At 46.1% G+C, this 26,053-nt stretch overlaps 1 protein-coding gene across 3 annotated transcripts in view; it reads right to left on the reverse strand.

Annotated features, from left to right (window-relative positions):
* The window catches only part of NHSL2 (NHS like 2), a 521,573-nt gene that overhangs the window by 292,387 nt on the left and 203,133 nt on the right, over nt 1–26,053 (reverse strand). The window contains exon 1 of one of the 3 annotated variants that reach the window (XM_073639615.1): nt 12,554–13,474. The exons of the other annotated variants lie outside the window; for them this stretch is intronic. Within the exon in view, the coding sequence (XP_073495716.1) occupies nt 12,554–12,626 (73 nt within the window). The 5' untranslated portion in view covers nt 12,627–13,474. Of the gene's footprint in view, nt 1–12,553; nt 13,475–26,053 lie in introns of those variants that run through there. 3 annotated transcript variants of the gene reach the window in all.

The raw sequence follows: 26,053 nt of genomic DNA on the forward strand, positions 1-26,053 counted from the left end.
CCAGAAAATGAAGTATTTCTCCAAAAACATTCTCACAATTACACACATTTTGTTATACACATGTTTATTTCCTTTGTGTGAATTGGAACAACACAAAAAAAATAGAAAAAAAGGCAAATTGGACAAAACCACAAAAATAGGCCGAACAAAATTGTTGGCACCTTTCTAAAATTGTGGGTAAACAACATTGTTTCAAGCATAGTGAAGCTCGTTCAGAATCACCTGTGGCAAGTAACATGTATGGGCAATATGAAAATCACACCTGAAACCAGTTAAAAAGGGGGAAAGACAATGCAATCTTTGCATTATGTGCCTGTGTGTGCCACACTAAGCATGGAGAACAGAAAGAGGAGAAGAGAACTGTCTAAGAACTTGAGAACCAACATTGTTGAACAATATCAACAATATCAAGGTTACAAGGCCATCTCCAGAGATCTTGATGTTCCTTTGTCCACGATGCACAACATAATCAAGAAGGTTACAACCCATGGCACTGTAGATAATCTCCCTGGACGTGGACAGGAGAGAAAATCTGATGAAAGGTTACAACAAAGGATAGTCCAGATGGTGGATAAGCAGCACCAATCAAGGTCTAAACAAATTCAAGCTGTCCTGCAGGCTCAGGGTGCATCAGTGTCAGCACAAACTATCGGTCGACATGTGAATGAAATGAAACGCTATATCAGGAGACCCAGGAGGACCCCACTGCTGACACAGATACATAAAAAAGCTACACTGCCGTTTGCGAAAATGTACGTGAGTAAGCCAAAATCCTTCTGTGGAAGCGTCTTGTAGACAGATGAGACCAGGATAGAGTTTTTTGGTAAAGCACATCATTCTACTGTTTATCGAAAACGGAAAGAGGCCTATAAAGAAAAGAACACAGTACCTACAGTCAGATATGGTGGAGGGTCAAAGATGTTTTGAAGTTGTTTTGCTGCCTCTGGCACTGGGTGCCTTGACTGTGCACAAGGCATCATGAAATCTGAAGATTACCAATGCATTTTGGTCCCTGTGTAGTGCCCAGTGTCAAAAAGTTGGTTTTGCATCCTAGGTCATGGGTCTTCCAGCAGGATAATGACCCCAAACATACTTCAAGAAGCCCCAGAAATGGATGGAAACAAAGCGCTGGAGAGTCCTGAAGTGGCTGCAATGAGTCCGGATCTAAATCCCATTGATCACCAGTGGAGAGATCTTACAATTACTGTTGGGAGAAGACGTCTTCACATATGAGAGACCCGGAGCAGATTGTAAGAAGAGTCCAAGATCCCAGCTGAGAGGTGGAAGAAGCTGATGGTTATAGGAAGCGATTGATTGCTGTTATTTATTCCAAAGGGTGCAAGCAAATATTAAGTTGAGGGTGCCAACAATTTTGGCGGGCCCATTTGTTTGTGTGAAATTATGTTCAATTTGCCTTTTTTTCTGTTGTTCCAAGACACACAAAGGAAATAAACGTGTATAACAAAACATATGGAATTGTGATAATGTTCTGGGAGGAATACTTCATTTTCTGGAACAATTTCAAGGATGCCAACACTTTTGGCTATGACTGTGTATCTATACATGCTCCGTCGTGTATGTGTGCATCTTCTGAAGTGTAGCTTTTAAGTGCATATTACATATATACTAGCAATGTCCCAGCAGCAAACTATGGGGCCCATGGGTCGGGGGACACACAGTGCCAGTGCAGTTTGTGCTTTAAACTGTTAGAAATACTCACCTCTCCTTGTTCGTCAGCAGCTCTGATCTCTTCTGCGTCTACTGACACTGTGTGACGTATCAGGGCAGATGAAATCACTACAGCGCCCTCTGCTGAGCAGTGCAGAGTCAGAAGACGCTAAACAGACAGGACCTGTGGACAACGGGGAATGAGGAGATGTAAGTATTTGATTATTTATTTTTTATGTATGGAGCATTATATGGGTCTATTATTCTTTTTGGAGCATTATATGGGGCCCATTATACTGTATGGAACATTATATGGGGTCCATTATTCGTATGGAGCATTACATGGGGTCCATTATTCTGTATGGAGCATTATATGGGGTCCATTATTCTGTATGGAGCATTATATGGGGTCCATTATTCTGTATGGAGCATTATATGGGGTCCATTATTCTGTATGGAGCATTATATGGGGTCCATTATTCCTTATGGAGCATTATATGGGGCCCATTATTCTGTATGTAGCATTACATGGGGTCCATTATTCGGTATGGAGCATTACATGGGGTCCATTATTCTGTATGGAGCATTATATGGGGCCCATTATTGTATATGGAGCATTATATGGGGTCCATTATTCTGTATGGAGCATTATATGGGTCCCATTATTCTGTATGGCGCATTATATGGGGTCCATTATTCTGTATGGAGCATTATATGGGGCCCATTATTCTGTATGGAGCATTATATGGGGCCCATTACTGTATATGGAGCATTATATGGGGCCCATTATTGTATATGGAGCATTATATGGGGTCCATTATTCTGTATGGAGCATTATATATAGCTATTTTTTCTATATGGAGCATTATATGAGGCCTATTATTCTGTATGGAGCATAATACGGGGTCCATTATTGTGTATGGAGTAAATATTAATGCTTTGCTTTGATTATTATTGACAATTTATATATCTTTGATAACTTAATATTTTTTTAAATTCGCTGTATAAGTGTTATTCATGAAAGCAATAACACAGGGCGATGTCTTTGATATAGAGGTGTCTTAGTGTTAAAGGAGTTGTCCACTACTTTTTAAAATGCCCCCAATGTATTCAACCTGTGGAGAGAAGTGTTTTTTGTAAATCCCTTGGTTATACTTTATTGCCTGTGGGGGGCGCTATTGCTGACCGCTCACAGGCATCACTTGACCCCCGGCTGCAGCCGGCTCTGGCTTCCGCTGAAGTCACGTCCCCGCGGTGGGTGCTGGGCTGTGGGTGGGTTTCCCCGCGCGTCACTGACTCACGCCTCACTGTAAGCTTTCTCTCTTACAGAAGGCATAGGAAAGCTGAATACAGCCAGAATTCAAGGACGACTCTGTTATTCCCAATTAAAATACTTTCTTTCCCCAATTAAAATATCTTCTCCGGTGGGTGATGTAAAGCCTGTGCAGTCACCCCCTTTTCATATCTCTATGGTTGTAATAAAGACTTGTGACTGGGCACCTGAGAGCAGACAAGCCCGCACACTGACACTGTCCTGACACTGTGTGCCCTTGTCTCCTATCAACTCTCTGATTTGATCTAAACTGGCAAACGTGTGAAATCTTTTGAGTTTCTCCTAAAACTTTCCATACAGGTTTCCACTTCATTACACTGTGTGTGTGTGTGTATATATGTATATGTACTGTTGTGCTCAGGAGTTTGCATGCCCCGACGGAGTTTTTCCTTTCTTGGCCTCGTTTCGGAGAATGGTGACAGGGGGACTTTTTCTCCCCTCGTGGTTGTTGTTTGGGTGAAGCCATTTGTTGTGGCGCTATTGTGTTTTCTCTGTTTGAATCTGGGTGACCCTGATCAAAAGTTCACATACCCTGGTGATTTTGGCCTGATAACATGCACATAATTTGACACAAATGGGTTTGAATGGCTACTAAAGGTAACATCCTCACCTGTGACCTGTTTGCTAGTAATCAGTGTGTGTGCATAAAAGCTGAGTAAGTTTCTGGGATCCAGACAGACTCTTGCATCTTTCATCCAGCCACTGACGTTTCTGGATTGTGAGTCATGGGGAAAGCAAAAGAATTGTTAACGGATCTACGGAAAAAGGTAGTTGAACTCTATAATACAGGAAAGGGATACAAAAAGATATCCAAGGAATTGATGATGCCAGTCAGCAGCGTTCAAACTGTGATTAACAAATGGAAAATCAGGGGCTCTGTAAAAACCAAACCACGGTCAGGTAGACCAACAAAAATTTCGGCCACAACTGCCAGAAAATTTGTTCGGGATTCAGAGAAAAACCCACAAATAACATCAGCTGAAATTCAGGACTCTCTGAGAACTAGCGGTGTGGCTGTTTCAAGATGCACAATAAGGAGGCACTTGAAGAAAAATGGGCAGCATGGTCGAGTCGCCAGAAGAAAGCCATTACTGGGCAAATGCCACAAAGTATCTTGCTTACAATATGCCAAACCGCACAGAGACAAGTCTCAAAACTTCTGGAGCAAGGTAATTTGGAGTGATGAAACCAAAATTAAACTTTTTGGCCACAACCATAAACGTTACATTTGGAGAAAGGTCAACAAGGCCTATGCTGAAAGGAACACCATTCCTACAGTAAAGCATGGAGGTGGATTGCTGATGTTTTGGGGATATGTGAGCTACAAAGGCACAGGAAACTTGGTAAAAGTTGAACTAAAGATGAATGCAGCACGTTATCAGCAAATACTGGAGGCAAATTTGCACTCATCAGCCCGGAAGCTGCGCATGGGATGTACTTGGACGTTCCAAGATGACAACGATCCAAAACACAAGGCCAAGTCGACCTGTCATTGGCTACAGCAGAACAAAGTGAAGGTTCTGGAGTGGCCATCTCAGTCTCCTGACCTCAATATCATTGAGCCATTCTGGGGAGATCTCAAGCGCGCAGTTCATGCTAGACAGCCCAGGAATTTACAGGAACTGGAGGCTTTTTGCCAAGAAGAATGGGCAGCTTTACCATCTGAGAAAATAATGAGCCTCATCCACAACTACCACAAAAGATTTCAAGCTGTCATTGATGTTAGAGGGGGCAATACACGGTATTAACAACTGGGGTTTGTGGGCTTTTGATCGGGGTCTTTTGGATGTTTTTGGTTGTCATTGGGATTTGGAGGGAGAGATCACGGTAGTTTGGCAGTGGATGGCTTCTCCTAACCGGTGGCCATGAGTGGAGGAAGGTTTTTTTTGTTGTCATTCGTGTTCTCTGAGACGGGGCCAGGAGGGAAGGGGTTCTGCCGGGGTGTGTGAACTTTTGAGCACAACGGTACATTATATATCCCACCAAGGACAACATCTGCAAGGAGTTTGTATGTTCTCCCCGTGTTTGCGTGGGTTTCCTCCGGGTTCTCCGGTTTCCTCACACATTTCAAAGACATACTGAAAGGAAATGTAGATTGTGAGCCCCAATGGGGACAGTGCCGATAATGTCTGTAAATTATCTGAATTATAAAGCACTGCGGAATATGTTGGCGCTATATAAATAAAGATTATTATTATTATTATTATTATTATTATTATATGGAGTCCACTATTCTGTACGGAGCATATATGGGATCCATTATTCTATATGGAGCATTATATGGGGTCCATTATTCTGTATGGAGCATTATATGGGGCTCTTTATTCTGTATGGAGCATTATATGGGGTCCATTATTTTGTATGGAGCATTGCATGAGGCCCATTATTCTTCTAATACTAAGTATTTGCTTAGTATTACAAGTAAGTGACATTGTTGGAAATAGGGGCTCTGTCTCTACATCACGCTGCTCTCAGATTTGGTGGCTACATCCTGCTGACAGATTCCCTTTAATGCTGTGACCTACAACTTGCCTCAACCACAATTTACAAGGTGTAAAAAATCTGATATTTTTTTGAGACTTGTGTGTCGAGATTGTTGATCAGCGCTCATTAGAGGCAAATTGTAAAAACAATGTTTCAATTTATTTGTTATCAAAAATCATCTGTCCTACTGCATTGACTAGACTACTCATTGCCTAGGTTACTGGCCACCTCTACCGTCTAGCAGTAGTGGCCGGGCTCTCAAGGGAGGAGCACAGCTCTGAGCACACTCTCTTCTATAGAGCTCGGCTGCAGCCAGCTTTAGGCCTCTCTCACAACGTCAGTGTGTACGGTATATGTGGTGACAGTTTCCACATGGACCGGACACTGACACATGTAGACACATTCAAATGAATTGGGTCTGCGCACATGTCAGTGTTTCCACGGTCCGTGTGTCCATGTGCTCCACACGCTGATATGTCCGTTTTTTTGCAGATGCACAGTCCGCAAAACATCCCACACGGATGACATCGGTGTGTGATCAGTGTGACACATACCGGCGCCTGGGAATCAGTGTACAGTTAGTGCTGTTCCCAAGCGCCGGGTGCTGAACACTGCTCTCATCATTATTCCTTGCTCGCGCTGCGATCAGCACCAGTAGGGACAATGATGAGGGTAGTAGTGTCTGCTCCCGCAGTGTCCCTGTGTAAAAATAAGAATTAAAATAATAAAATCCATATACTCACGTGTCCAGAGATGTCCCCCACTGTAATCCTCTGACCGCTGATGCCGAGGAGCCGAGGAAAATGAGCCACTCCGGAGCTAAGCTCAGTGAGTGACAGGACACTGCTCCTGAGCTCAGCGCAGTTCGCTCACTGAAGCGGCTCATTCTCCCCAGCTCCTCGGCATCAGCGGTCAGAGGATATACAGTGGGCGACACTTAGGACAGGTGAGTATAAGGATATTATTATTTTATTCTTATTTTTACACCAGGACACTGCGGGAGCAGACACTACTACCATCATCATTGTCCCTGCTGGTGCTGATCACAGCATAATGATGAGAGCAGTGTTCAGCACCCGGCGCTTGGGAACAGCACTAACTGTACACTGATTACCAGACGCCGGTCCTTATGATCCTGATGCGGCATACAGACTGCACACGTGTGATACACATGGACACACGGGACATGGATATCTCCGGTACGGGTTTTTCCGGTACCGTAAATATCCGGACGTGTGAAACCAGCCTTAGTGTAACTGCACTCCCAGATGCTGCTGACGCAAAGCTGCCCCTGCTTGCAACTCTGAAGAACACCCAGTTCTGGCCAGTGGGCAATAATGCTGCAGACCCCAACTGTCAATCAAGCAGAAGCCCGACACCCCAGCGAGCAGAAGCCGGGGAGCAATGCCCTCCTGAGGAATGATGGTGGGAATAAAGATTCCTAGTGGTCAGAAACCACTAAATTCATCCTGCCACAGACCTTCTGATGTGCATGGAAGCCGCCCAGTCTCCCCCATCCTTATAGATGAGGACGGGCAGGTTAAACACTGGATACTTGTCCTCAGAGGAGTCTAGCAGCGGCTCTACCTTCTGCACATTAAGAACACATGAGCACACGTTGTAAGGGGAACCTTAAATTGGGTAATCCCACCCAGACTACCCCGGATCCTCAGGAGATGACACTTTAATGGAGGTAAAGTAAAGCCGATCACCAGAAGACACTTCAGTGAATGGCATTAATGAGCTGTGTGCCAACTAACAACAAGACGGGCACCGCACGCTGTAAACCAATGTGCTTCTTCATCTTAAAGGGGTGTTCCAGCCTGAAACTACATGTCTTCAGTCACTCTATGTAACTGAAGACTGCCACACTTTCCTGTATTCCTTGTGCGGTGGCGGTCACTGAACCATATATACTTGCGGTCACATGCCGACTAGACTCATCCAGCTTCCCAATAGAACAGAATTGTGAGAAGCAGGATGAGACTAGTTAGCACAGGACCACAAGTGAGCAAATAGCATATATATGGTCACCTGACAGCCCAGCCGCATTGGGAATCGTGAGAGTGGGCACACGGCACACTGTCACAGTTCAGCCGTCTGCAGCTACATAGAGTGACTGCAGACTTTTCACTTCAGTCTGGACATCCCCTTGAACTCGCAGACTTTCAGATCTTTGTTATGATGATGATCAATGTAAGAAACCGTTTAGTTTGTGTGCCCGATGTGCCCACTGTTCCCCGATGTGCCCTTCTATGCCATTGAAAACGTGCACACTGAGCTGAGAATGGGGGTTGGGTGGGAGGATTTGATGTTTGAAAACAGAAATATAAGATCTACAGGCATGGCTAGAAAACGAGACCAATTCACCAATAAGGAGTGACAGGAGGTGACAGTGCCTATAGAAACTATACCATTGTTGTCCTTGTTCATTGCAATGTCACATTTTTAACATATAGTCAAGTTGCTAGTGGCCCCAGTATTAGCGGAGGCCTCAGTATTAGAGGAGACCCCAGTGGCCCCAGTATTAGCAGAAGCCCCAGTATTAGAGGAGGCTCCAGTGGCCCCAGTATTAGAGGAGACCCCAGTGGCCCCAGTATTAGAGGATGTCCCAGTGGCCCCAGTATTAGAGGAGGCTCCAGTGGCCCCAGTATTAGCGGAGGCCCCAGTATTAGAGGAGGCTCCAGTGGCCCCAGTATTAGAGGATGTCCCAGTGGCCCCAGTATTAGAGGAGACCCCAGTGGCCCCAGTATTAGAGGAGACCCCAGCATTAGCAGAAGCCCCAGTATTAGAGGATGTCCCAGTGGCCCCAGTATTAGAGGAGGCTCCAGTGGCCCCAGTATTAGCGGAGGCCCCAGTATTAGAGGCTCCAGTGGCCCCAGTATTAGAGGAGGCCTCAGTGGCCCCAGTATTAGAGGAGGCTCCAGTGGCCCCAGTATTAGAAGAAGTCCCAGTGGCCCCAGTATTAGAGGAGGCCCCAGTATTAGAGGAGGCTCCAGTGGCCCCAGTATTAGAGGAGGCCCCAGTATTAGAGGAGGTCCCAGTGGCCCCAGTATTAGCGGAGGCCCCAGTATTAGCGAAGGCCCCAGTATTAGAGGAGGCCCCAGTACTACAGGAGGCCCCAGTGGCCCCAGTACTACAGGAGGCCCCTGTGGCCCCAGTATTACAGGAGGCCCCAGTGGCCCCAGTTTTCCAGACATTTTACAGCCAGGGAGGAAGCAGGAGAGTATACAGACATTACAGCAGGGGAGGACGCAGGAGAGTATACAGACATTACAGCAGGGGAGGACGCAGGAGAGTATACAGACATTACAGCAGGGGAGGACGCAGGAGAGTATACAGACATTACAGCAGGGGAGGACGCAGGAGAGTATACAGACATTACAGCAGGGGAGGACGCAGGAGAGTATACAGACATTACAGCAGGGGAGGACGCAGGAGAGTATACAGACATTACAGCAGGGGAGGACGCAGGAGAGTATACAGACATTACAGCAGGGGAGGACGCAGGAGAGTATACAGACATTACAGCAGGGGAGGACGCAGGAGAGTATACAGACATTACAGCAGGGGAGGACGCAGGAGAGTATACAGACATTACAGCAGGGGAGGACGCAGGAGAGTATACAGACATTACAGCAGGGGAGGACGCAGGAGAGTATACAGACATTACAGCAGGGGAGGACGCAGGAGAGTATACATATATTACAGCAGGAGAGGACGCAGGAGAGTATACAGACATTACAGCAGGGGAGGATGCAGGAGAGTATACAGACATTACAGCAGGGGAGGACGCAGGAGAGTATACAGACATTACAGCAGGGGAGGACGCAGGAGAGTATACAGACATGTACTCTCCTGCGTCCTCCCCTGCTGTAATGTCTGTATACTCTCCTGCGTCCTCTCCTGCTGTAATGTCTGTATACTCTCCTGCGCCCTCTCCTGCTGTAATGTCTGTATACTCTCCTGCACCCTCTCCTGCTCTAATGTCTGTATACTCTCCTGCGTCCTCTCCTGCTGTAATGTCTGTATACTCTCCTGCGCCCTCCCCTGCTGTCCTATCTGTATACTCTCCTGCGCCCTCCCCCGCTGTCCTATCTGTATATTCTCCTGCGTCCTCTCCTGCTGTAATGTCTGTATACTCTCCTGTGTCCTCTCCTGCTGTAATGTCTGTATACTCTCCTGTGTCCTCTCCTGCTGTAATATCTGTATACTCTCCTGCTGTAATGTCTGTATACTCTCCTGCTTCCTCCCCTGCTGTAATGTCTGTATACTCTCCTGCGTCCTCCCCTGCTGTAATGTCTGTATACTCTCCTGCTTCCTCCCCTGCTGTAATGTCTGTATACTCTCCTGCATCCTCCCCTGCTGTAATGTCTGTATACTCTTTTGCTTCCTCCCCTGATGTAATGTCTGTATACTCTTTTGCTTCCTCCCCTGCCCAGGAGATGTGGTATGATCAGACCATGTCCCTGTACGGTCAGACACGGCCATTACACAGTACACAGCAGGGGACATTTATAAGATTATCTCAGCACGGGAACATTTTATTTAATCACATCCAATTGTGGAAGTTATTATTATTCCAAAATCTATTGATAAAAATGTACTTTTATTCGTGGGAAAACCCCTTTAACATATGAATAGCAAGTCTGCATAGCAATGCATATGTTCTTGTTTTGAGCGTTTAGTTAGCTCTTTTTCAGGGGGTTTTCGGAGGGGAAGATATTTTGATCAGATTCCTTAATAGGGCTGACAGGTCCAGCAGAAGACGGCTGTCTGAAGCTAATTGGAGACAATCACCTTTTGTTACAGACAATCCTATAAGAATTGATGCCCTCCTGTATATAGATGGTCGGCTCGGACAATATTGTGCAGTAATGGACCCATGGCAGACAGATATAGAATGAAGCAATGGATCTACAGAATGTGCAAACGTTTCATAGCACAGCTACAATATTGGACCACATTCAGACATTCAGAAAGAGCAGTTTTTGATTACTCTTTTAGCTTCTGTTGTTTGGGGTTTTTTGCCAAGCGAGGGGTAAGGGGAGAGTGTCCGTATCAGAGCTTGTAAGAGAGGCCGCCACGGCGTCTTACTGCTTCCATGGAGCCTTCTCGTACAGACTGGATCTACAAAGTTTAGCAAAGTTCACATACACCTAGTGCTGTCCGTGAAAAAGACTGACAGCGCACGGACAATTGTTATTCAGTCGGGCTGTTCAGATGACGCTTTGTTTAAAAAAAAAAAAAAACTGCAGCGCTCATTAGTCATCTCCGTATTTCAGATAAGGCTCATCCATTCAGATTCTTATGGATACATTGCAGTTCTTTCACAGAGGAGACTGTATTAGTTCTTGTAAGTGTTACTTGCTGCAATGTCTATAACCAATGGCATACGGATGACTGTGCAGATGGAAAATCGCCCTGTTCTCTGGATGAAAGACGTAGGACTTTTTATACGTTCGTGTGCGCTTAGCCTTAAGCCTCTTTCACATGTCAGTATTTCCGGAACGTGCTGTGACAGTTTCCACACATACTGGAGACATTGACACACGCAGACCCACGGTTTCCACGGACCGTGTGTCCATGTGCTCCACACGCTGACATTTTTTACGGATGCACGGTCCACAAAATGTCTCAGGCTGAACAGACACGGATGACATCCATGTGTGATCAGTGTGACCTATACTGGTGCCTGGGAATCAGTGTACAGTTTGCGCTGTTCCCATGCGCCGGGTGCTGAACGCTGCCCTCATCCTTGTCCCTTGCTTGCATTGTGATCAGTGCGAGCAGGGGACAATGTTAGGAGTAGTAGTATCTGGTCCCACAGTGTCCTTGTGTAAAAATAAGAATAAAATAGGGCAATATGTTGTGGGGGGGAGGGACAGAATAGGGACTGGGTCCCTTCTTTGGTTGGGTTGTTTTATTTGTTTCGCTGTTGTGTTACAAAAAAAGTTTTAACAATAAAAAAATATTTGATTTAAAAAGAAAAAAATAAGAATACAATAATAAAATCCTTATACTCCCCTGTCCTAAATATCCCCCGCCGTAATCCTTTGATCGCTGACGCCGAGGAGCTTGGGGAAATGAGCTGCTCCAGCAAGCGGGCCCTGCAGTGAGCAGAGCTCACTGAGTGACAGGACACCGCTCCTGAGCTCAGTGCAGCTTCGGGGCCCTCTTGCTGGAGTGCCTCATTCTCCCCGGCTCCTCGGCATCAGCGGTCAGAGGATTACAGCGGGGGACATCTCCAGACAGGTAAGTATAAGGATTTTATTCTTATTTTTACATATAGACACTGTGGGAGCAGACTACTACTCCCAATAGTGTCCCTTGCTCATGCTGATCACAGCGCGAGCAAGGGACAATGATGATGGCAGCGTTCAGCACTTTGCACTTGGAAACGGCGCAAACTGTACCGCTGAGTCCCAGGCGCCGGGCCGTGTGCTCTTGATGTGGCACATAGTTGCCACACGTGTGCCACTCAAGAGGAACACGGACACACAGACACGGATATCTCTGATACAAGTTTTTCCGGTACTGGAAATATCTGGACGTGTGAAGCCGCCCTTAGAGATACACTGTATAATCGGTAACAGAAATTTCTTTACCTATGTTGTAATCAATTGACCATTTTCAGTTTCCCTTCATGCAGTATCTCCTCGGATTAGTTGCACTTTAGTTTGCTGTACTTGGATTTTCTCTGGCCACAATGCAATGAATCACACATTTTGGCTAACTTACGAATCGCCAAGCGAAATGATATAATCTGACGCTCTGTAACCCAGAAGTTTCTCTTTAGTGTTTAGAGGGAAAGAATGGGGGTGATAGAGCTGGAGGTGGGCACCTGGGGTCTCCGCAGATGACACCTAGCGTCTCCGCAGATGGCCCCACACCCGCCTGGCACATTATTAGGGGATGAGATGTGGAGGAGATGCAGCCTGTTATGGTATCAGATGTTCACACATATGACATATTTACAATCTCTTCCCACACAAGCGTCTATATAATCCCCTGGTGGTGCCCACACGGGGTGTAGGGTGGGGATACACAACATGGAGGAGACGTTACCTGTTGCCGGCTGCATTCTGTGCTGCTGCTGCTGCTTCTTGCTCCTCTGTTTTTGCGGTGAGTTCCCCATCATTCTGCAGCAGGATCTGGTCCTCTCCTTCCTCGTCTTCTTCACTCTCTCGCTCTCCCTCCAGGTATTGACATCACCTCTGTCTGTCTGCAGGCTTCACCATCTCTCCCTCCCTCTCCGCTCTTTCCTGCCCTCCAATCGCTTTTCCCTCTATCTCTTTTCTGTGTCACGTTCTTTACCTTCCTTTCGCCCTCTCCCTCTCGCCCATTATGTCTGCCTTCCTGTCGTCTTTATTTTCTGCTATTCCCTGCGCTGAGCTTCGCCATCCATATGTTTGACTTGTCAGTCACGTTTCACCTTGTGACAGCCACCTGCCCGGTCTCACACCCGCTGTCTCAGCCCCGGCTGGTGGCCCTCGGCTTCTTCCTTGCACCTTGCTGTGGCCTTGCTGTACAGAGGACAGGCCACCAGCAGAGGTCCATTCACACTGCCCTGTGTATGTGGTACGGTTATCTCACCGCCTCCTCTGTACAGACGTGTGCTGCCCCCTCCTCACATCAGCACTGCATGCTGCCCCCTCCTCACATCAGCACTGCATGCTGCCCCCTCCTCACATCAGCACTGCATGCTGCCCCCTCCTCCCGGCCCCTCTATCTGCACAGCAGAGCGCACGCATCACTAATGCCCCTCACATCATTGTCCCTACGCTGGGCCGTCCGTGCTCGCCTGCCTCATCTCTCCTCTCCCCTATGGATGGTCTTATACTTATTCTTCCCTGTCTGTTTTCGCCTCTGCCGCAGGGATGTGCCTTAGTGATGCTGATGTGAGCAGAGTTGGAGATGCGGTCTGCTGCTTGCCTCTGCCTCCCCGCTATACTCTTCCTTTCCTCTCTCCTCCCCTTACAGCAGGAAAGCTTTACATCACCCAGTAATGGAATTGCAGGTAGCATCGGGCACTCGCACCTTGCCTGGATTTGCGGAGTTAAAGGTCTCACGTATATCAGTACAGTAGTGAGATTTTCCTGAGAAACACCTTTATATATATTAGTGAACTGAATAAAGAACCATTCTGTTATAATCCTCAATATTTTACCTGTAGAAATATTTTGGGAATATTTTGCAGGGGATTTTAAATAATCCGCGATTCCTCAGACCGCACCTTACAGACATATAGAGGGCAGCCTGTATTCTGCTGCCGGGCCTAGAGGGAACCTGCGCGTCTCAGCACAGCTGAGGGATTATTGGAACCAGAGATGAGCGGATCAGGCAATACTATAGTCATGGCCAAAAGTTTTGAGAATGACACCAAAATTCTATTTTCACATGATCTGCTGGCCTCTGGTTTTTATTAGTGTTTGTCTGATGTTTCTATCACATACAGAAATATAATTGCAACCATATTATGAGGACCAATAGGTTATATTGACAGTTAGAATGAGTTAATGCAGCAAGTCAATATTTGCAGTGTTGCCCCTTCTTCTTCAAGACCTCTGTAATTCTCCCTGGCATGCTCTCAATCAACTTTTGGACCAAATCCTGAATGATAGCAGTCCATTCTTGCATAATCAATGCTTGCATTTTGCCAGAACTTGTTGGTTTTTGTTTGTCCACCCGTCTCTTGATGATTGACCACAAGTTCTCAATGGGATTAAGATCTGGGGAGTTTCCAGGCCATGGACCCAAAATCTCTATGTTTTCTTCCATGAGCCATTTAGTTATCACCTTTGCTTTATGGCAAGGTGCTCCATCATGCTGGAAAAGGCATTGTTGGGCGCCAAACTGCTCTTGGACGGTTGGGAGAAGTTGCTCTTGGAGGACATTCTGGTACCATTCTTTATTCATGGCTGTGTTTTTAGGCAAGACTGTGAGTGAGCCGATTCCCTTGGCTGTGAAGCAACCCCACACATGAATGGTTTCAGGATGCTTTACAGTTGGCATGAGACAAGACTGGTGGTAGCGCTCACCTCTTCTTCTCCGAGTAAGCTGTTTTCCAGATGTCCCAAACAATCGAAAAGGGGATTCATCAGAGAAAATGACTTTGCCCCAGTCCTCAGCAGTCCACTCCCGGTACCTTTTGCAGAATATCAGTCGGTCCCTGATGTTTTTTCTGGAGAGAAATGGCTTCTTTGCTGCCCTCCTTGAAACCAGCCCTTGCTCAAAGAGTCTCCGCCTCACAGTGCGTGCAGAAGCACTCACACCAGCCTGCTGCCATTCCTGAGCAAGCTCGGCACTGCTGGTAGTCCCATCCCGCAGCTGAAACAGTTTTAAGATACGGTCCTGGCGCTTGCTGGTCTTTCTTGGGCGCCCTGGAGCCTTTTTGACAACAATGGAAGCTCTCTCCTTGAAGTTCTTGATGATGCGATAGATTGTTGACTGAGGTGCAATCTTTGTAGCTGCGATACTCTTCCCTGTTAGGCCATTTTTGTGCAGTGCAATGATGGCTGCACGTGTTTCTTTAGAGATAACCATGGTTAACTGAAGAGAAACAATGATACTAAGAACCAGCCTCCTTTTAAAGTGTCCAGTGATGTCATTCTTACTTAATCATGACTGATTGATCGCCAGACCCGTCCTCATCAACACCCACACCTGTGTTAATGGATCAATCACTAAAACGATGTTAGCTGCTCCTTTTAAGGCAGGACTGCAATGATGTTGAAATGTGTTTTGGGGGTTAAAGTTAATTTTCTGGGCAAATATTGACTTTGCAAGTACAGTAATTGCTGTTAAGCTGATCACTCTTTGACATTCAGGAGTATATGCAAATTGCCATTACAAATAATGAAGCAGTAAACTTTGGAAAAATTACTATTTGTCTCATTCTCAATACTTTTGGCCATGACTGTACACAGATTTTCCTGGGAAATTTTATTTGCAGAGAAGTTATTGTTCTTGAATGTAATGTCCCTTATTGTGGTCTGAGGTCCCTCTCCAGACTCCAGAGGATGATAAACGCAAGGTGTAAAAAATAAAGAGAATCCTTATACTGACCTCACCATTCACCTCTCCAGCACCGCCACTCCTCTCCGGCATTGCTCACCTCTCCGGCACCACCGCTCACGTCTCCGGCACCGCCGCTCCTCTCCGGCATTGCTCACCTCTCCGGCACCGCCGCTCACGTCTCCGGCACCACCGCTCCTCTCCGGCACCTGTGCCTTCAAAACGGCATCAATTCTTCTCATCACCTGCACACAGTTATTAAAGGAAATCTGTATGGAAGTTGCTCAAAATATTTTGGAGGACTAACCACAAGTCTTCTGTGTAGGAATCTTGTGCAAATCCTTCTGCCTCTCTCTGTAACCCCAGAGTTGATGGTGTGAGATCAGGGATCTTTGGGACCGGATAATCACCTCTAGAACTCCTTGTTCTTCTTTATGCTGAAGACATAATGACATTAATGACTTTGGCTGGATGTTGGGGTCGTTGTCCTTCTGTAGAATAAATTTGGAGTCAGGCGCCTCCATGATGGTATTTCATGATGGGTAAGCATCAGCCAGTATTTCTCAGCATTGAGGACACCAAAAAACAGGCAATGTTGAGGACCATACACACATGGTCAAAATTGTTGGTATCCCTCGTTTAATGAAAGAAGAACCCACAATGGTCACAGAAATAACTTGAATCTGACAAAAGTAATAATAAATTAAAAATCTATGAAAATGGACAAATGAAAGTCAGACATTGCTTTTCTGCTTCCACAGAATTAAAAAAAAAAAATTAAACTCATGAAATAGGTCTGGACAGAAATTATGGTACCCCTGAAAATAATGTGACAAAGGGACATGTTAAATCAAGTTGTGACCACTAATTATCATCACAGGTGTCTACAATCTTGTAATCAGTCAGTGGGCCTGTATATAGGGCTACAGATACTCACTGTGCCTGTATATAGGGCTACAGATACTCACTGTGCTGTATATAGAGCTACAGATACTCACTGTGCTGTATATAGAGCTACAGATACTCACTGTGCCTGTATATAGAGCTACAGATACTCACTGTGCCTGTATATAGAGCTACAGATACTCACTGTGCTGTATATAGAGCTACAGATACTCACTGTGCCTGTATATAGAGCTACAGATACTCACTGTGCTGTATATAGGACTACAGATACTCACTGTGCTGTATATAGAGCTACAGATACTCACTGTGCTGTATATAGGACTACAGATACTCACTGTGCTGTATATAGAGCTACAGATACTCACTGTGCCTGTATATAGAGCTACAGATACTCACTGTGCCTGTATATAGGGCTACAGATACTCACTGTGCTGTATATAGGACTACAGATACTCACTGTGCTGTATATAGGGCTGCAGATACTCACTGTGCCTGTATATAGAGCTACAGATACTCACTGTGCCTGTATATAGAGCTACAGATACTCACTGTGCCTGTATATAGGGCTGCAGATACTCACTGTGCTGTATATAGGGCTGCAGATACTCACTGTGCTGTATATAGGGCTGCAGATACTCACTGTGCTGTATATAGAGCTACAGATACTCACTGTGCTGTATATAGAGCTACAGATACTCACTGTGCTGTATATAGAGCTACAGATACTCACTGTGCCTGTATATAGGGCTGCAGATACTCACTGTGCCTGTATATAGGGCTGCAGATACTCACTGTGCTGTATATAGGGCTACAGATACTCACTGTGCCTGTATATAGAGCTACAGATACTCACTGTGCCTGTATATAGGGCTGCAGATACTCACTGTGCTGTATATAGGGCTGCAGATACTCACTGTGCTGTATATAGGGCTACAGATACTCACTGTGCCTGTATATAGAGCTACAGATACTCACTGTGCCTGTATATAGAGCTACAGATACTCACTGTGCTGTATATAGAGCTACAGATACTCACTGTGCTGTATATAGAGCTACAGATACTCACTGTGCTGTATATAGAGCTACAGATACTCACTGTGCCTGTATATAGGACTACAGATACTCACTGTGCCTGTATATAGAGCTACAGATACTCACTGTGCCTGTATATAGAGCTACAGATACTCACTGTGCTGTATATAGGGCTACAGATACTCACTGTGCTGTATATAGGGCTACAGATACTCACTGTGCTGTATATAGAGCTACAGATACTCACTGTGCTGTATATAGAGCTACAGATACTCACTGTGCTGTATATAGGGCTACAGATACTCACTGTGCTGTATATAGAGCTACAGATACTCACTGTGCTGTATATAGAGCTACAGATACTCACTGTGCCTGTATATAGGGCTACAGATACTCACTGTGCTGTATATAGAGCTACAGATACTCACTGTGCTGTATATAGAGCTACAGATACTCACTGTGCTGTATATAGAGCTACAGATACTCACTGTGCTGTATATAGGGCTACAGATACTCATTGTGCCTGTATATAGAGCTACAGATACTCACTGTGCTGTATATAGAGCTACAGATACTCACTGTGCTGTATATAGAGCTACAGATACTCACTGTGCCTGTATATAGAGCTACAGATACTCACTGTGCCTGTATATAGAGCTACAGATACTCACTGTGCCTGTATATAGAGCTACAGATACTCACTGTGCCTGTATATAGAGCTACAGATACTCACTGTGCCTGTATATAGAGCTACAGATACTCACTGTGCTGTATATAGAGCTACAGATACTCACTGTGCTGTATATAGGGCTACAGATACTCACTGTGCTGTATATAGGGCTACAGATACTCACTGTGCCTGTATATAGGGCTACAGATACTCACTGTGCCTGTATATAGGGCTACAGATACTCACTGTGCCTGTATATAGGGCTACAGATACTCACTGTGCCTGTATATAGGGCTACAGATACTCACTGTGCTGTATATAGGGCTACAGATACTCACTGTGCTTTTTGGTGACATGGTGTGTACCACACTCAACATGGACCAGAGGAAGCAAAGGAAAGAGTTGTCTCAGGAGATTAGAAAGAAAATTATAGACAAGCATGTTAAAGGTAAAGGTTATAAGACCATCTCCAAGCAGCTTAATGTTCCTGTGACTACAGCTGCACTTATTATTCAGAAATTTAAGATCCATGGGACTGTAGCCAACCTCCCTGGACGTGGCCGCAGGAGGATAATTGATGACAAATCAAAGAGACGGATAATATGAATGGTAACAAAAGAACCCAGGATAACTTCTAAAGAGATTAAAGGTGAACTTCAAGCTCGAGAAACATCAGTGTCAGATCGAACCATCCTTCATTGTTTGATTCAAAGTGGACTTCATGGGAGACTACCAAGGAGAACACCATTGTTGAAAAAGAATCATAAAAATGCCAGACTGGAATTTGACAAACTACATGTTGACAAGCCACAAAGCTTCTGGGAGAATGTCCTATGGACAGATGAGACAAAAATGGAAGTTTTTGGCAAGGCACATCAGCTCTATGTTCACAGAAGGAAAAATGAAGCATATCAAGAAAAGAACACTGTCCCTACTGTGAGACATGGTGGAGGCTCTGTTATGTTCTGGGGCTGCTTTGCTGCATCTGGCACAGGATGTCTTGAATATGTGCAGGGTACAATGAAATCTCAAGACTATCAAGGGATTCTAGAGAGAAATCTGCTGCCCAGTGTCAGAAAGCTTGGTCTCATGGGTCTTGCAACAGGATAATGACCCAAAACACACAGCTAAAAACACCCAAGAATGGCTAAGAGGAAAACATTGGACTATTCTGAAGTGGCTTCTGTGAGCCCTGACCTAAATCCTATTGAGCATCTTTGGAAAGCGCTGAAACATGTCATCTGGAAAAGGCAACCTTCAAACACGAGACAACTGGAGCAGTTTGCTCATGAGGAGTAGAGATGAGCGTTGTTCTACTCGAACTGTTCGCCAATCTCAAATTCGAGCTGTTTTGGGCGGTGTTCGAGCCGTTCGGCGAACACGAACGATTTGAGAAAAATTCGGCTGTTCGAGGTTATGTTCGATAACTGTTCGTGCACCAAAATCATAACTGGATTTTTTCTCAGTAATGATGAAAATTAATGTTAATACGCAGTTTGAGTGTACAGCGGGGCGGGGGGAGGGGCAGGGGATGGATCTCTGCAGGAACAATGAAGATCTCCATTTTTTTTTTCTCTTTCCCGCATTTACAGTGGGGAGGTGCAATCTGTCAGCCTATCAGCAGCGCACACACGGAGCGAAGTGCTTTTTTTCACACAAGCAAGGGCATGTGTCATTGGCAGTGTATGTCACATGTCCTTGCCCTATAAGACCAAGCCATTTTCCCCGTCGCCACCATTTTCTCACTGCTGCAGCTGCGTGTTAGACGGCACCGCTGTTGCTGTGTGCGCTATACCTTGTTAATTTCAAGCCAATTTTCGCACAAATATACAGATAGCTTGGGAGTAGGGAATAGTTGTGATTGCAGTCCTTTTAAGGACTAGGTTACAGCATTTCCTACGACTTTTATCAGGCAGGTCTGTGCTCTTAAATAGATAGATTGTGGGAGTAAAGACTAATTGTAATTGCAGTCCTTTTCAGGGCTAGGTTACATCAGTTCCTATCAGTTTTTGCCAGGCAGGTCTGTGCCAGTGCTGTGCAAGTTTTTTTCACAGCATTTGGCTGAATCTAGCAAAGCTAATCCTTTTTGGCCTATTGCAGAGTGTGTTAGTCAGTGGAGTAGCCTATCTGTGTTGCAAGATATACCACCTGTGTATAGAATACCAATTTTTTTACTGCACCTAGTGAAGTAAAATCTTTTGGGCATAGCATCATTCTATTAGTCCATCTATACTGACCTCCATCAGGTTGCAAATTGAATATAATTTTTATCTGCATCTAGCTCTGAAAAAATATTTGGGCTTCTAGCTGTGTGTGGGACTTGTTGTATTAGTCCATCTATACTGACCTCCATCAGGTTGCAAACTGAATATATATTTTTTCTGCATCTACCTCTGAAAAAATATTTGGGCTTCTAGCTGTGTGTGGGACTTGTTCTATTAGTCCATCTATACTGACCTCCATCAGGTTGCAAATTGAATATAATTTTTTTCTGCATCTAACCCAGCCAATAGTTTTGGCCTAATACCACAGTTTGGCCACTCAGCTCTGCTCGGTTCCCATCCATTGTTTTTTTGTGCAAACAACTCCAGAGTTGTGAATTAGTTAACCACCAAAATGAGTGGAAAAAGGCCTGCTGCTGGTGGAAAGGGGAATAGGCGTGTTGGGAAGGGGAAAAAAGGTTGTGTCCGTGGGGTAGGTGTTAAAGCAACAGTAACATCTGCAGAAGAAAGACCATCTTCCAGCCAAACTAAAATGTCTACTTCTTTTAGCGGACAATGTGATACGATCCCTTTCTTACGGCCACGCCAATCGCTACAAATTCCAGATGAGGCACAAAAACAGCAGGTGGTTCAACGGATATCAAGTGCTCCTTTAAGTGGGCTCTCCTCCACATCAACTTCAACATCACAAATACTCCAGTCCTCAAAGGTGTCACCCCAATCGCACTTGCTTCCTCACAGCTCCCAAATCTCCAGCTGCCCGTCTGAGTATGAGGTAGAACAGATGGTTGAGTCTGCAGAGCTGTTTACTCATACTATAGCCTGGGAATCAGAGGTCGACTCCAGCGCTTCTGTGAATCCAGACGAGGAAATGATCTGCACTGATGCCCAGAATCTTTGAGTCGGATCCAGGACCAGACGCAGAAGGTTCTGACCATAATGTAGACCCTCATTCCCAAACTGTAACTCCTGTTGGTGGAGACAATGAGGAAGACGATGATGAGACTCAAATACCTGATTGGAGCGACAACTTTAGTTTTTTGTCAGGGCAGGAACAGGTTGGCTCTGAGGACGACGGGTGTAATAACGCACAGGGTGATAATGATGAGGTTGGAGATCCCACTTACTGTCAACCCACAGTCAGCCAAGAGATGAGGTCAGCAGAGGAGGTGGAGGAAGATGCTAGTGACGACGAGGTCAGGTTGCGCCTTCCTGGACAGAGACGTAGTACTGGAAGCACGTCAACAACTGCATCCTCAAACACAACTCTGCCTCTCACCACAAGTCGTGGTGGCTCTTCAGGTCGCATGGGTGCTAAGCCTTGCATAGCCTGGGCATTTTTTCAGATCGATAAAGATGACCCAACTCGTGTTATCTGTAACATTTGTCAGCAAAAGCTAAGTAGAGGCCAAAAAATACATAGTTTGAGTACTTCATGCATGAACCGGCACATGGACATGAAGCATAAGTTGCAGTGGGAAGCTCAGTGTGCTACAATGCGGCCTAGCCGGCCGGGCCAACCACCGTCTGCCATATCTTGTGCATCCGCGGCCTCTTCATCCTCTGTGACTGGGGGGACAGCAGTCACACCTGTTTTGGGGCGCAGACCTGCCACCTCTTTACCCGCAACAGCCAGCGTGATTGGCAGGTCATCATTTTCTTTGGAGGTGGTAACACCAGCTGGTGTTGAGCGCTGTCCGACATCGATAGCACCACCTTTGGATCAAGGCAACCTAACATGTCCGCCTGCATCTTCCTCACAGACCGGCAGTTTGCCGGGGACACCCTTATCAACCCCGTCTAAGCACAATAGCCAGCCCTCGGTCCCTCAGATGTGGACAAGTAAAAGACCATTTCCTCCTAGCCATGAGAAAGCTAAGAGGTTGAATTTCACCATCTGCAAGCTCTTGGCTACAGAAATGCTGCCTTTCCACCTGGTGGACACAGAGGATTTTCGAGACCTTATGTCCGTCGCAGTGCCCCAGTACCAGATGCCCAGTCGGCACTACTTCTCAAAGAAAGGTGTGCCTGCGCTCCACCAGCATGTCGCACACAACATCACCGCTTCTTTGAGAAACTCTGTGTGTGACAGGGTGCATTTCACCACAGACACTTGGACGAGTAGGCATGGACAGGGGCGTTACATGTCGCTGACTGGGCACAGGGTAACTATGGTGACAGCAGGACAAGGGGCTGCTGTCCAAGTCTTGCCGGCCCCACGAGTTGTGCGTCAATCCTCTTTATGTCAAAGTTCCTCCACTGCTTCTGCCTCCTCAACCTCCTCTCGGTCTTCCACCTGCACCCAAAGCCTGTCTGGTCATGCCACAAGCTTTCTAACTGCGCAGAAGGGATCCTGCACACCTCCTTACTATGCTGGCAGTAGGGCTCAACGTCATCAGGCGGTTTTTACTTTGAAATGTCTGGGAAATGTGAGTCACACAGCTGAGGAGTTGTGGTCAGCTCTGGAGAACCAATTTCATGAATGGTTGTCTCCACTGGACCTGAAACCAGGGAAGGCCGTGTGCGACAATGCTGCAAACCTGGGTGCGGCCCTTCGCCGGGGCAATGTCACACACGTGCCTTGTTTGGCTCACGTGTTGAACCTGGTTGTCCAGCAATTTTTAGCCCACTATCCCAGACTAGATGGCCTTCTGCAGAGGGCATGGTCGCTGTGTGCTCACTTCCGCCGTTCGCATCCCGCAGCTCAGCGACTTACATCTCTACAGAAGTCGTTGGGCCTGCCACTTCACCGGCTAAAATGCGATGTGCCTACCCGGTGGAATTCAACTCTGCACATGTTGCAGCGACTGTGGCAGCACCGACAAGCCCTGGTGCAATACGTTCTGACGTATAACCTGGGCCAACGAGATCCAGAGGTGGGGCAAATCACGCTGGAGGAGTGGTCTCAGATCAGGGACCTATGCACCCTTCTGCACAGTTTTGAAATGGCGACGAAGATGTTTAGTGCTGACGATGCCATTATCAGCATGACTATTCCGCTGATTTACATGCTGGAGCACATGTTAAACAGAATTCGGAGTCAGGTGGTGGCACAAGAGGAGGTGGAGGAAGTAGAGGAGGAGGAGTTGTATGCGGAAGGGCTAACATCTGCAAGGTCCAGACGGTCGGCAGCACCAGGGCGGCAGGCATGTGAGGGTGGGGGAGATGGTTTTACCAGGGCGCATGGTAGCAGCCAAACTAGTGAGGAAGGTGCAGGAGCCCAGGAAGAAGTGGAGGACGAACTGATGGAAGACTCATCAGATGAGGGAGACCTTGATCACATTTCTGTTGTGCGAGGTTGGGGGGAGAGGACAGAGGAAGGAAGCATGATTGTTACCTCACCACCAACACAACAGGGACTTGGTGCTCCTGGATGCGCAACACACATGAGTGCCTTCTTGCTGCACTACCTGCAACATGACCCTCGAATTGTGAGAATTAGAAATAATCCTGACTACTGGGTTGCCACACTGTTAGATCCCCGGTACAAAAGTAAATTTGCAGAAATTATTCCTGCCATAGAAAGGGATGCACGCATGCAGGAGTATCAGCAGAGACTGTTGCAGAATCTTACATGTGCTTTTCCACAAAACACCAGTGGTGCACGTAGTGAATCTCACAGTTCCAACTTGCCAACCGTGGGACCGTCAAGTGTTCAGCACTCAAACCGTAACAGAACCACAGTATCTGCTGGTAACATCAATTTTGGGGAATCATTTCACCACTTTTTTAGCCCATCCTTTGCAATGCCACAGGAGACAAGAAGTCTGACACATAGTCAACGCCTAGAGACGATGGTACAGGAGTATCTCCAAGTAAACATTGAAGCCATGACTGTGTCACTGGACCCTTGCTCTTTTTGGGCTTCCAATCTGGATAAATGGCCGGAGCTAGCCACTTACGCCTTGGAGATCTTGTCATGCCCCGCAGCCAGCGTTCTGTCTGAACGTGTGTTCAGCGCTGCTGGTGGTGTGCTGACAGATAAGCGCACGCGGCTCTCCACTGATAATGTAGACAGACTCCCGTTCATAAAGATGAACAAATCATGGATCCGAAATGACTTTTCTACCCCTGTGTCATCCTGGGGAGAGTAAAAGCTTGATGATTGGTTAAAATCACCCTACCAACCGTTTTAAGCTTTCAAATTACTAATCATGTTTATCTGTATCTTGGCTGGAAAATAATTTGGGCTTTGTAGCAGTGTGCAGCACTGATCCTATTAGGCCATCTATACTAAGCTCCACCAGATTTAAAATTAATAATAATTTTTAGCTGCATCTAGTCCGGAAAATAATTTTGGGGCTCCGAGATGCGCAAGACTCATAAGTGCCTTCTTGCTGCACTACCTGCAGCATGACCCTCATATTGTCAGAATTCGAAGTAATCATGACTACTGGGTTGCCACACTCTTAGATCCCCCAAACTTTTCGATCAACCTTTTCATTTTAATAAAGACCAAAAAAATGGTCATTTTTGAAATTATAAGCATTAGCAGGTTATTAGAATCTGAAATCAAACAGTTTTCAACTCAAAACTTTATTCTAGGTGATGTTACATTTTCACATAGGACCCCTTGTTCGAAAGGAGCTTCTGAACTCTCTCGTCCATTGAATTTGTCAGGTTTTGGATGGTTTCTGCTTCAATCGTTTTGCATGAGGACAGAATACCCTCCCAGAGCTGTTGCTTAGATGTGAACTGCCTCCCGCCATCATAGACACTCCTTTTGATGATGCTCCAGAGGTTCTGAATGGGGTAGAGGTCAGGGGAGCATGGGGGTCACACCATAAGTTTGTCCCCTTTTATGCCCATATCAGCCAGAGATGCAGATGTGTTATGTGCAGCATGAGACGGTGCATTATCATGCAAAAAAATGATCTTGCTGTGAAATACACGGTTCTTCTTCTTGAACCATGGCAGGAAGTGCTGTTTGAGAAAATCCACATACATTATGGAGTTCATCTTTAGCGCCTTCAGGGATCCTAAAGGGGCCGACAATCTCTCTCCCCATGATTCCAGCCCAAAACATTACTCCACCTCCTCCTTGTTGGCGCTGTAGCCGTGTTTGCGTGGGGTGTCCATCAACCAGCCATCCTCCACTCCATCCATCTGGACCATCGAGCGCTGCACGGCACTCATCCGTGAACAAAACCGTTTCGAAATCAGTCTTCATGTAATGTTTGGCCCACTGGAGCCGTTTCTGCTTGTGTGAAGTGGATAGAGGAGGTCGACAGGATGGCGTATGCACAGCTGCAAACCTCTGAAGGACCCTGCATCTTGTTGTTCGGGGGACGTTGGAGGCACAAGCAGCTTCAAAAACTTGTCTGCTGCTATGACAAGGCTTTTTTGCCGCTGCTCTTTTAACCTGACGTAATTGCCTGTAGGAAAGAGTCCTCAATTTGCCCTTATCAGCACGCACACGTGTGTACTGTGAATCAGCTACATACTTCTTGATTGCCAAGACACTTCATCCTGATCATCGCACAATGTTGATTGTAGTCATGCCTTGACCTAAACACTCCACAATTTGTTGCTTCTCAGCAGCCGACACATCCTTTTTCTTTCCCATTTTGGCAGAAAATGTAGGCTGCTTAATAATGTGAGACAGCCTTCTTAAGTAGTCTTACCTTTCATTGGACACACCTGCCAAACTAATTAGCACAGGTGTCTGCAATTGCTTACAGTGATATAAAGAGCCCTGACACACATCATCATCAATGAGTT

This window comes from Phyllobates terribilis, unplaced genomic scaffold (genome assembly GCF_046119375.1).
Source record: "Phyllobates terribilis strain yellow unplaced genomic scaffold, ASM4611937v1 Scaffold_7__3_contigs__length_470593459, whole genome shotgun sequence".
Classification (NCBI taxonomy): Eukaryota; Metazoa; Chordata; class Amphibia; order Anura; family Dendrobatidae; genus Phyllobates; species Phyllobates terribilis.